Source organism: Chrysochloris asiatica, unplaced genomic scaffold (genome assembly GCF_000296735.1).
Source record: "Chrysochloris asiatica unplaced genomic scaffold, ChrAsi1.0 scaffold00189, whole genome shotgun sequence".
NCBI classification, from domain to species: domain Eukaryota; kingdom Metazoa; phylum Chordata; class Mammalia; order Afrosoricida; family Chrysochloridae; genus Chrysochloris; species Chrysochloris asiatica.
The window spans coordinates 301,404-314,924 of record NW_006408707.1 but is presented as its reverse complement, the minus strand read 5'-3'; the positions used below and the strand labels follow the sequence as shown (position 1 = coordinate 314,924).

The window sequence follows — 13,521 nt, the reverse complement described above, 5'->3', positions numbered from 1 at the left end:
CAAACTTTTGTTTGTGAGCAAGATCTCAGGCACCAGGCTTCATTTATCTATACCTAAAATGCTACATTGTTCTTAATATTCCTATATACTTTAAGGAGGAAGGAGAGCATCTGGGTTAAACTGATTATATTCAGAGGTGGTTTAATGGGGCTGCCACTGATCAACCCAGGGTCTGCGTATGCTGTCCCCAGCATACTTCCATGATTGTTGATTGTGTATCCAAGCAAAATGAAGTCTTGGACAACGTTAAACTTTTCTCCATTTATCATGATGATGTTCACTTGTGAGGATTTTTGTTTTCTTTATGTTGAGGTGCAATCCATACTGAAGACTATAGTCTTTGATCTTCATCAGCAAGTGTTCCAAGTTCTATTTACTTTCAGCAATGCCATCATCATATCACAGCTTGTTAAAGGGTTTTCCTCCAGTCCTGATTCCATGTTATTCTTCATGTAATCTAACTTCTCAGATTATTTGCTCAGTATACAGGTTGAATAAGAATAGTGGAATGATACAACCCTGGTGCACACTTTTTCTGATTTTAAACCATTTAGTATCCCTCTGTTCTGTTCTAAAAACTGCCTCTTGTTCTATATACAGGTTCCACATGAGCTCAATTAAGAGTTCTGTAATACACGCTCATTGCAATATTATCCATAGTTTGTCATTATCTATACATCTGAAAGCCTTTGTCAGTGAAGCACAGGTAGACATCTTTCTGATGTTCTCTGGTTGCAACCAAGATCCATCTGACGTCAGAATAAATCCTCAGTTCCACGTCCTCTTCTGAATCTGACTTGAATTTCTGGCAGTTCCTTGTTACATACAGTTGCAATGGGTTTGAATTACCCTCAGCAAAATTTTACTTGATGTGATATTGATGATACTAATGAAATTGATTGATGATTTCCACATTCCATTGGGTCACCTGTCTTGGGAATGGTCACAAATGTAGATTTCTTCCAGTTGGTGGGCCAGATAGCTGTCTTCCAAATTTCTTGGCATAGATAAGTGAGTGCCTCCAATGCTTCATCAGTTAGTTGAAAGATTTCCAATTGTATTCTGTCAATTCCTGGAGCCTTGTTTTTTGCCAGTGCCTTGAGTGCAGTGGGCCGTCTTTCAATCCCATTGTTTCATGATCATATGCTATCTCTTGAAATGGCTGAACATCAACTATTTCTTTTGTGTATAGTGACTCTGTGTATTCTTTCTACTTCTTTTGATGATTTCTGCATCATTCTATACTTTACCCATATAATCCTTCATTAGTGTAAGACAAGACTTGAGTTTTTTCTTTAGTTGTTTTAGTTTGAGAAATGCTAAGTATGTCTTTCTTTTTGTTTTTCTAACTCCAAGATCTTTGCACATTTTAGAAGTCTTTGTTTTCTTGAGCTGTCCTTTGAAATTTTATGTTCAACTCTTTTACTTCTTTCTTCCATTTACTTTAGCTTCTCTATGCTTAAGAACACATTTTAGTCTCTTTTGACATCTATTTTTCTTTGTTTCCTGTCTTTTTAATCACCTTTTGCTTTGTTCCTGTTTGATGTTCTTGATGTCAGACCATAGCATTTTTGGTTTTAGTATTTAAGGTATAAAATTAGTTTTTGAGATGGTTTCTAAATTCAGGTGGCCTTGTAAAATTCTGTTATGCAGTCAACAGCATCATTTCTATAATGAAGGCCATATTTTCCAAATGCTGATCCTTCCTCTTTATATCTGACCTTCACTTTCTAACCACCAGTAATTATCAATGCATCTTGATTGCATGTTGATCAATTTCATACTGAAGAAGTTGATAATTGTTGTTTTTAAATGTTGTTGAAACAGTGCTGATTAATAGCGACCCTATTTAAGGTTTCTGAGGATCGTCACGGAGAGGCTGTGGAGTGGTACCAAGGACACAAGGTAAATGGACCTTGTGGTTAGCAGTCCAGGAAGCCACTGTGCTCCAATATTTGGTGTGTTGTTGTTAATTACAGTCAAGCTTTTTCCAACTCATATGAACCTGTGATGAGTATTGTTGTTGTTGTTAAGTGCTGCCGAGTTGGTTCCGACCCATAGCGACCTTGAACAGGGTTTCCGAGGCTGTAAATCTTTACGGGAGCAGACAGCTTCATCTTTCTCCTGTGGAGCAGCTGGTAGGTTCGAACTGCTGACCTTGAGGTTCTCAGCCCGATTCGTAACCTCTACGCTACCAGAGCTCCTTGTGATGAGTGTATAAGGCTGTAAATCTTTGTGGAATCAGAAAGCCTCATCCCTCTTCCAAATAATGGCTGGTGGGCTCAAACTGTCAACCTTATGATTCACAGTCTAATGCTAATCCTACAGAGCCAGCACACAACCCACCTTATACAATAGCGACAAATTTTTATTTCCATTTTACATGTAAAGAAACTAACACTCAAAGAATCCTTTTGTGGCGCTGTAGGATAATACACTGGACTGCAAGGTCATCAAATCCACTAGCCGCTCCTCAAAATCCCTACACAGGTCGCTAAGGATTAGAACTGACATGACAGCACTTAACAGCAACAACTGTGCTCAACAAGGCTAAATAAGTTGCTGAACGTTACACATCTGTTACAACACAGCCTTGCATAAAGTTCAAGCCTTTGACTATATAGCCTAATTCCTAAACCATTAAGTATCATAAAAGGCTGATACTGCAGTGCTATACATCATTTGGATTTCTTAGCCATGGGTGTTATTGAAGAAAAACAAAACATAGCCAATTGCTATTGAGTCAGGTCCAACTCATGGTGACCCCATTAGTCTCAGTGTGACCCCACTAGGCTCCAGTGGTTTAGGTTGGCTACTTTTTTGGTAGATGATCACCATGCCTTTCTTCTTTGGTACCCTGAATGGACTCACACTGCTCACCTTTTGGTAAACAACACAGCTCTTGAAGTAGTCTCTGATAAATCTCGAGGAATTGTCCTCAGTACTGCTCCATAACCTCTCAGCAGTGTTGGTTTCCAGAAATGACCCCACTGATCAAACAAAAAATGACTTGTGTTTCTTAAGGAAAGAACAAGGATCACTTCTTGCATCACTTCTTTCTTATGAGGGGCTCACACCATACAGAGTAGAGAAGAAAGGAAAGACAGGTGTGGTGAGATACCCCTAGGAACAGGGCACAGACCCATCGCAACTTACAGAAAGGTCTCCTTTCCAGTTAGCTTCTTGGAGAGAGGCAAACCCATCTGACAGAGACCTCTTTTATTAAGGGCCACAGTATGTAGGCATGGGGAGGAGAATGAATGCTAATGGTAAAATGTAAATCCTGAGTGTCATCCTTGTTGATCTCTGGGATTCAAGGTACTGTGTTGCTTTCTTTTTGCCATTTTCACTAGATTACAAACTCTTGAGAGCAGAATCTGTATCTTACTCTCATTTTGTTGATAAACACTGTGCCTTTCACATCATATTTGTTTGACTGAATTTCACCAGCAAAAGGGATAAATCTATGATACCTAGTGTTTATGTATAAATAAGTTTCTTCTGGAAATATGATAAACCAAGTTGAACATGCATATTTTTACTCAGTTGCTGGATCAAGGAAAAGATTGGCATCAGCGTGTTTTTGCTTATACCAGCTGCACTTCGTCCTTGTAGGGTCTGTTGTTGGCTTCGATAGTTTTAGTCAAGAAAAATTAAACATTCTAAAGTCAAGATGAATGAAAATGACTTGGAAAGTAGTAGTACATGTGCAGAAAATTATTCTTCTACAGCCTTTTGTTCAATAAATAGTATGCTAATAGAAACAAAAGCGTATTCAAGCTGCAAATGCAGTGGAGTATTTTCTAAGGTGATAATGTAAATCTTTCTTAACTAAGAACCTTTGAAGAAAAAGAATTTTTTTTATCATTTGGAATTAATTTCCAGAGCATTTAAACAAGTGTTCAGTTACTAACAGCTTCTCAAAGGCATTCCAGAAAGGCAGTCTACTTTGCATGCTGTTAGTAGGATTTCTTTGCTATACATCAATCCTGATAACTTTAATGACAAAGCTGATAAAATTCTGAATGATCTTTGCACTCTGAAAATATGTATGGCTGATGTTTTGAGTAGGAAACCTCTAATGTGCTAATCAGGTTAAGCAGGCACTGAAGCAGGCAGACTGAAAACCTGAGTATAAAAGAAGAGGTAGCACATTTTTTTTAGTATGAATGGTCGAAAAGTGATACTATCTGTTAATCACTTTATGTTATATATTGTGGCATTTTATTATTACTTTTAAGGATTGTACATTGGGCATTGGACTTCAAAATAAAAAGCTCTGAAATGGCATATTATCAGTATGTTTTAGGTGTTAAATCTTGGTTGTGAGATACATTTTTTAAGGTCTATATTAACATTTATGCTTTTTGAAATTATTAAACTGTTATACTGAATGCTCCTTCCACCCATGTGACCATAGCATGAATTAAGTTTGCATTTCCAGTATTGCTAGTTAAATTCTCAAGATAAACCTACATGGACTCCTTTTGCATGGTTGAAATTGTTGTGTATTTGTTTACAAGCAGACCTGGTTATAAAACCAATGATTTAAAGGTGTAAATGTTGTATCAAAATGCTGTACACTTCATCTTTGTCACCCATATGGGAGAAAGAACTTCTTTCATTTGAATTTTGAATACGGTAAGATTTATAGGGGTAGAAAAAGACTGTTCTGCAGTATTGTTAGAAGGTTTGTATTGTTTGTAAGTGGGGCTAGGCAGGGAGGCGCTTTCTTCCTGAAGAATTGAATGTCAATCAAGGTGAAGGATTAATTTAAATCACACCGCACTCATCACTCAAGGAGCACTGTTGGCACTGTAGAATAAGCACTGGGCTGTAAACTGCAAAGTTGACAGTTCAAACCTACCAGCTGCTACTCTGGAAAACGATGAGACTTTCTGCTTCCATGAAGATTTACAACCTCGGAAAACCCTATACAGGGTCCCACTGGGTCAGAACCAACTCTATGGCACCTAACAACAACAACCAATCACTCTGACTTTTCTGATTAAGATCTAAGAATTTTCAAATATATCCTCCACCGTATACCTCTGTAAAAAGGAGTCCTGATGTGGTGCTGTAAGATAAGCACTGGACTGATAATTGCATGGTTGGCAATTGAAACGCACTAGTCACTACTCAGAAACCTTATCCAGGGTTGCTATGAGTTGGAATTGACTTGACAGCATTTCACAACCAACTCCTGTGAAGCTCCTCAAAAGGATTGATTTAGGAAGGATTGTGCAGTCTTTGGAGGGAGAGTTTGGCAGGGATTGATTGGGCTGATCAATAATGCCCATCTGTATGCACCCTGTGGCAGCTTACTAGAAAGCATGATTAGACCCCCTGCAAGCCTCCAATGTGCTGCCTGTGGTTGGTTGGCTTCAGCAGATGAGCAAAGAAAAAGTTGCTTATTTGTTCATTTATTTTGTTCATTTCATTTGAAATGGCCAAATTAATTCTAAGATTCAGGTTTTAACACTTTTAAATTATAATTAGGTTTGATTTCCACTTTTTTTTTATAGCTCATACCTATTATTATGCCTACTAGTATACAAATATGTAAGAGTTGCAAGAGCAGAGTGTTTTCATTAAAGTTGAAAATATTATGGTGATGGATTAATTTAGTTGGTTGACTCCTTGTTTCTTTTTTGAATGATTTACTTGAATTTTTTTAGAATACTTGGCACAGAGTTACTATGGGATAATTTGTCACAAATAATCGATATGGAAATGGTAAGTGTGATGGAGACTGAAATTGGGGTTCATTTTTAGGTTATGTTGTTGTTAAGTGCCATTGAGTTGATTTCGACCCATAGCGACCCTGTGTAGGTTTTCCAAGGAGCACCTAGTGAGCTTGAACCACTGACCTTGTAGTTCAAACGACTTTGCAGTCTGACGCGTTAGCCCACAGCGATGATATAAAAGCTATACAAAGTTGATTCATTATTCTGCCAACTATATAAAGCTGTTTTATTTACTTACAACTTGAAGACTTTTATTATGATTTTGTTTTTGAACCCAAACCTTTGAATGTACAAAATGTAAAGGTTTGAAATAGATTTTATTCTAGTATGTTGTTGTTGTTAATATGTGCCGTCGACCCTGTACAGGGTTTCTGAGGCTTTAAATCTTTACGGGAGCAGAAAGCCTCATCTTTCTCCCACGGAACAGCTGGTAGTTTCGAACTGCTGACCTTGCGGTTCACAGCCCAATTCGTAGCCACTACGCTACATAGCCAGTGAATAAAGAGCAAATCTAGTAAATCAAATGAATGGCAATAATTTGCAAGAAAAAGAGTATGTAAGCCATATAAACCATATGAAGACAGGTGTTTTTTAGGATTTTTTTTTTTGGTACCATCCAATAAGCTCCAACTCATAACAACCCTTTGCAAAACAGAACAAAACACTGGCTGGTCCTGTACCATCCTTACAGTTTAGCCCATTTCTGCTGCTACTATTCCTGTCCATCATGTTGGGGGGGGGTCTTCCTCTTTTTCACTGACCCTCTGCTTTACCAAGCCTGATGTCCTTCTCCTGGGACTGGTCCTTCCTAATGACATGTATGAAACATGAGAGATGAAGTCATGACATCCTGGCTGCTAAGTAGAATTCTGGCTATGCTTCTTCCAACACAGATCTGTTAGTTCTTCTGGCAGCCCATGGTACCTGCAGTATTTTTCTCCAACACCACAATTCAAATGCATCATCTGTGGTCTTCCATATTCATTGTTCAACTTTAACATGCATGTGAGGCTATTGAAAGTACCATGGCTTGGGTCAGATGTATCATAGTCCTCAAACTGATAGCTTAACTCTTGAATGTCCAAAGCAATATGTTGATTGATTTCTTGACTGCTGTTTCCATGAGTGTTGATTGTGGATCCAAGCAAATGAAGTCTTTGACAACTTCCATCTTTTCTTCATTTATCATGATGTTATTTCTTGGTCCAGTTTTGAGGATTTTAGGATTGTTGTTGTTGTTATGTGCTGTGGATTCAATTTCAACTCATAGGGACCCTAGATAGGGTTTCCAAGGAGCAGCTGGCGACTTTGTAATTAGCAATCCAGTGCTGATGCTACTATGTACAACTCATTGTATTTTTTTGTTGTTGTTGTTAAGTGCCATCGAGTTGGTTCCGACCCATAGCGACCCTGAACAGGGTTTCCGAGGCCGTAAATCTTTACGGGAGCAGAAAGCCTCATCTTTCTCCCACGGAGCAGCAGGTAGTTTCGAACTGCTGACCTTGCGGTTCGCAGCCTGATTCGTAACCACTACGCTACCAGAGCTTTGTATTTTAGTTAATTAAAAGTAATAATTAAATGATAGTCAATCTCTGAATTAGAAAGAATCGTTTGCAGTGTTCTGTGTAAATTCATGTATTTTGGGAAGCAGTATAATTATAAAGAGTACAGACTTTAGAATTGGGAAGACATGTGCTCAAATGGTATTTTTGCCATTTGCTGCCAGAGTAACCTATCTCTTAGGACATTTACAGAGTGTCTCAGTGGTGTACAGCCTCTGTTTCAGTGATTCACTGGAAAGACTCATATCATTTAATTTAACATATAGCTAAAAATTTATTACAGCAAAGGATAAAATGCAAGAAAAACAGGAACAACAAAGACTAAACAGGTCAAATACAGACCTGTTCATGTGTTTCCTCTGTTATTATCCCATAGACAGGTCTTGCTCTTCATCTACAAACTGTAGGACCATGTGTGATTTGTCTTGGCCCAGGAAATCTCACTTGACTCATAAAGTTCAAAGTTCTCAAAGGAAGTTGATCACATAAATTCCAAAAAACTAGCTGTGGTGAGGACCCCAACCCAGGAACCAGGCACATATAATGAAGTTTTTTTATTTACTTTAAACAAGCTGAGAGCTTAGTTCACCTTGGCCTACCACTTTAGTATAATTCTTATAGTTTAGTTCTTGGAGTTGGACCAAGAGTCATCACCATGACTACAGAGATAAGTGGTAACTGATGAAACAGACCAATTGTATGAATTCTTTCTTTACATAGACTTTTGTGAAGCTTTGTTGTTGTTGTTAAGTGCCTTTGAGTCGGTTCTAACTCATAGTGACCCTGTATAGAGTTGCGAAGAAGCGGCTGGTGAGCTTGAACCACTGACCTTGTAGTTCAAATGACTTTGCTGTCCATTGCATAAACCCACAGCACCACACCAGGGCTTCTTGTGAAGCTTAAAAGGGTGTAATTGTCCTGCAAACCATTTTTATCAAGTTCTCCTGTGCAGAATAACCTCACTGTCAACAAAGCCTGCTCCTTTGAAATACCTAGAATACACAGAACAATGCATTGGTGTCAAGGAAGAAAATATTAGCACTTCTGTGTAGATTTGAGAGTTTGTTTGTTTGTGTGTTTTTTTTGCCACATTTTAGTTTCTTTTCATCAGAGGATGTCTTTATTTTCCCTTCACTCTTGAAAGATAGTTTCACTGGATAAAGAATTAGTGCTCAGCAGTTATATCGTTTTTACACTTGAAAAATATATAACTTTCCTCAGAACTCCAAGGTTTCAGATGAGAAACCTACTGTCATTGAATTGTTATTTTGATATAGGAAATGTGTCATTTCTTTCTGGCTGCTTTCAGGGTGTTTTCTTTGTTTTTAATTAAGATGTGGCATGGATTTCTTTGGGTTTTTCCTATATGGGATTTGCTCAGCTTTTTTTTAAGTCTAGAGATTTGTACCTTTCACCAAATTTGAAGTTTCTTTTTTGTTTCTTAATAGTCTTTCAGCCCCACTCTCTTTCTCCTCTTTCTGGGATTCTGGTGATAAATACGTTGAGTCTTTTGCTGTTTTTCTGTTAAGTCTCAGAGGCTGTGTTCAGTTTTCACTTTGTTCTTTCAATGTCTTTTCATTGTTAGCCAGATTGGGTAACTTCTATGATTCAGTGATTCCATTTTCTGTCATCTCTACTTTATTATCTAGCCCATCCAATGAGGGTTTTTTATTTTTTATTTTTTTGGCACATTTTAGTTTCTTTTCATCAGTGGATGTCTTTATTTACCCTTCACTCTTGAGAGATCATTTCAGTGGATAAAGAATTAGTGCTCGGCAGTTTTTTTATTTCTATTTTTTATTTTAATTTGATAATGTCCAGTGGTGCTTTTTAAACATAACTTCTGTATCTATTCCTGAAATGACCCATTTGTTTATTAGTTTAAAAAGAATTTATGATTGATTGTTGAAGCATTTTTGTACTTTAAAATTTTGCAAATAATTCTGATATGTGATTTCTTTCAGTACTGGTATCAGTTGATTGTCTTTTCTCATTCAACTTTGATTGTCTTTGTCCTTGGTATGACTTTAAAAATTTGCAAGATTTTTATGAAAAGAATACAAAAACAATTCAACATATCCAAAAGCCTTGACTGGAGTCTTCATGTGACACTGTATGATAAGCACTAGACTGCTAACTAACCTCAAGGTCAGTGGCATAACCCACCAGCTGCACCTTAGAAAGCCTATAGGGTCACTATGAGTTGCATCCAACTTGACACCATTTAACAACAAAGCCTTGATTGAGAAATGTTGCCATGAAAAGCATACTTTAAAATTGTACTTAAAGCCACCCATGGCTTTATTACTTATGTGGACTCTGTGTAGGGTTTCTAAGGCTTTAATCTTTTTATGAGCAGATAGCCTCATCTTTCTCCTTTAGAATGACTGGTGAGTTTGAACCACTGACCTGGGGTTAGCAGCCCAACTACATATAATGTAATTAGAGAATAGGTTGATACTTGATGGGCAAGCAAGCTGGAATCAATCGTATTGCCAAAGTGAAGGTTGGATGGAGGTATGTTACTGAAGATTATAAAAGGTGTGCTTTGGGCAGAATTGTCATATCTCCCAACCTGAGTTACTTTACCCATGAGTCACATCATCATGGCTGACCTTCAAGTTTTATAATTCAATGAAAATCCATTTTTGAAAACATTTTATCTTAGATACAATAGCCATAGGCCTCTATGAAACAAGAGTTTGGAACTGTGAAGTTTTTCACTTTAATGTAGGTCTACAGTTTGGCTGTCGAGTCACTTCCGACTCATAGTGACCTTATATATGGTTTCTAAGGAGGGGCTGGTGAGTTTGAACTGATGGACTTGTGGTTAGTACCCCAATGTTTATACTACAGCACCACACCAAGACTCTAGACTCAGATAATGATTGTATTTGGCTTTATTTTGAATGCAATGTTTCTTTATAGTACAAAAAGGACAAAATAATATGTAGGAACATTGAACTCAGAAACAAAATTGAGATTCTTATCCCAACCCACTTAGTACCACTGTGACTAGGGACAAGGAAATCCTCTCAAGGCCTTGGTTTTCTCACCTGCAAAATGGAAATAAGAATGCCCTTGCAGCCAATGCTTCTGAGAATGAGCAAGCTTCTGTGGGAATATGTTGAAAATATATTCCTGCCAGTATTTTATAAAAGTTTAGATTTCAGACTAGTAAAAGAACTTTCTTTTGCCTTTACCTTTAACACAAGCCAAACTAAGCCTGTTGTCATCAAGTCAACTCAGACTCATAGAGATCCTACAGGACAGAGTAGAAGTTCTCACAAGGTTTCGAAGGGCTAAATCTTTATGAAAATAGCCTGACACATCTGTCCCCCCGGAGCAGCTAGTGTGTTTGAACCACCATGTCGGTTAGCAGTTGAGCATTTGACCACTTTACTGAAAGAGCTCTCCCTCTGCTTTGGTGGTGGTGTTAAGTACCATCTTGTCACTTCTGACTCATAGCAACCCAAGGAGTGACTGGTGGGTTTGAACCGCCAACCTTATGAGTAAAAGACCAGTATTTATCATATAGTGCCTCTATTGTAGTTGGGCTTAAATATGTTCCAGCCAAGTTTTATAAATATTCTGATTAATTGAAGAATTACAGAACTATAAAGTTTTATTTTTGTTGTTGTTTTAATGTATTCAGTTCTTAGAGATGCTCTCTGTCTTAAAAATAAAATCCATGGCTTATAAAAGGATTATCACATGGTGTCCTCCCCCTGTGACTTCCTTGTAATGTGACACTACTCAGAAGGGATTAAAATTCAGACTCACTCTACTCTAGTGTGCTCTCAATTAATTTAACTGTTTAAAAAAGTGTCCTATTATCCCAAACAATGACACATTCACCAGTGAAGGAATTAGTACTTTAACTATCTTTTTGGAGAATACATTTCAAGAATACATTTCAGCCAATAAGAGTTAAGGTATATTTTTACTTCAGGAAATTTGATTACTTGCTAAAATTTATACTATAAAACATATTAACAACTCAGTCTGTGTTTGTCTTGACGGAAACTACAAAAGTCTAATAAATCATAAATATATCACTCTAGTATTTTATTCTCTTTCCTCTCTCTTCTACCTCTTCACCTTCCACTCTTTTTCTGTTCTCTCTTCTTCCATCTCTCCCTCATTGAATAACAATGTTTCCTTTTTCTAAAATTACATATTTATGCCTTCCTAACAATATAGTATTGGGTGGTTAATAACCTAAATTTTTGGATGATAAAATATTCCCTAAGTAGTAATCACTTCTTGAGATCAGATAATGGGATGCTCTTTTATAATGGCATGTTTGAATCAATGGTCTTCAGTACCCTGGTGATAATGTAATTGATGTTTGTTGTTTTACTTTACAACAGGAAATTACTTGGCAAAAATATGGGACTACATGCAGTGTCCCAGACAGCTATAACTCATGGCCAGTTAATATGTGAAAAAAATCAGCTCCCAATAATGTGATTTGTGCTGAAAATAATACTCTAAGATCAAGTGAAAATTAGAGTTGTTTACTTTGTAAAATAAAATTCCCTTATATACTTATGACATAACTTTTTGTGAAATGGCAAGTAATAAGATAGCCTCACCTTTATAGTAGAGGAATGTGTATTCTGTGTTCTACTTACAAGGATCATAGTTTATTCTGAAGGCTGGGATCCCAGATAAAAGTTACTTGTAATGTACATTTCAGTGTCACTTTGTATAGTAACATTTATCACATTTTGAGGTTATAGATTCTTAGTGTGCTGTTGATTGAATGTTCTGAATGAAACATCTCCTTAGGTTTTTCCCCAACTGCTTAAAATGCATGTTATACAGGAAATGTAGTCTTGTCTGTGCTACACAAATGATTTGTTTTCTTTTCTGTAGGATAAGAAATGGATTCTCAATCATGAAGATGTCACATTGGGAGAATTACTGGGCAAGGTAAGCCAAATAATCAAAAATCTTTATATTGATTATGAACTCTGCAGATTTTTTTCATTTTCCTGAAAGCTGTTTGTATCTTCTACCCTATAACAAGCAAGGCATATTGCACTTTAACTTAGAAGAACACAGACCACATCATTTGTAAGTATTATACTACTGAAATGGATGTGTAGAAATCTTTGAAAAGCTGACTTTCGACCTTTAAAAATAGAATACACACACACACACACACACATGTTTTTTTCTATCGTATATCTTTTCATTGCCATGGTTACAAACCCCTTCATGCATCATCAACCAACCAAAGGGTATACCCTGCAAGCCTGCCCCCTCCACTACCTCCCCCACCAGTCTTCAGCACATAGTCGCTCTCCCTCTCTGGATCTAAAGTCCCCAGCTGCTCCATTGCTCCATATCATCATCTCTGCCTCAATCTCAGGCATCACTGCTTCTCTGGGTTGGGTCCCGCTCTCTGCTCCTAGACTGGAAAGTTAATCACTCCCTTCTTTGCTATAAAACATCTACCATTACATTTCCAACCCTCACAAAGTCCTGATAACAATTATTCACTATTGTATCACAAGAGACCCATCTGCATTTCATTTCATCAGGTCCACCTAGACAGATTGGATACTACTCAGTGGAGATTCTGCCTTCCTCCAGGCCCCCTGGCTCTAGGTTCCCTCTTGAAAGCTTGTTAGCCAGTCACTTCTTGACTTTGTAGGCCACCTTCCCCCCCCACCCCCCCCATTTTGGGTAGCCAATGTCCAAGTTGCCTATCCCTGTCTACTCTGTGTGTGGAGGGGGTGGGAATGATTCTTGCTGTAAGAGTTTGTTCCCTCTTTTGAGCTACTGAATCCATAGATGTAGGTTACCTCATTATTTTTAAGGAAATGATTCTTCTTTCCACTTCTCTATGTTAGAAACTCAGTAGTAGTGATTGAACCAAAAATTACAACAAAAAAATTAAGCAAATTTACATGAAAATACAATTAAATAATTATAAATGAAACCCTTTACTAAAATAAGGGAAAAAATGTGTGTACATAGATTGTTCTCTACTAAGGAAAAATTATTTTCAGTTGAAGAGATAGAGCTCAGTTACTTCTTATATTCAGTTTGTATGTAAAATATGTTCAGGAGAATTTCAGCATTTGTTCATTAGTGAATGTATTTCAAAGAATATTTCCTCAATGGCAGGCTTGTAATTTGATCATTTCTTTGTTAGAAAACTGAAATTTCTAAAAGCATGGTATAAGTTAATTTCATTT

At 37.2% G+C, this 13,521-nt stretch overlaps 1 protein-coding gene across 1 annotated transcript in view; it reads left to right on the top strand.

Annotated features, from left to right (window-relative positions):
* LOC102835261 (tyrosine-protein kinase Fer-like) overlaps positions 1 to 13,521 on the top strand; it is a 579,105-nt gene that overhangs the window by 356,623 nt on the left and 208,961 nt on the right. Inside the window, exon 14 of the mRNA XM_006872259.1 lies at positions 12,191 to 12,247. Within this exon, the coding sequence (XP_006872321.1) occupies positions 12,191 to 12,247 (57 nt within the window). The remainder of the gene's footprint in view (positions 1 to 12,190; positions 12,248 to 13,521) is intronic.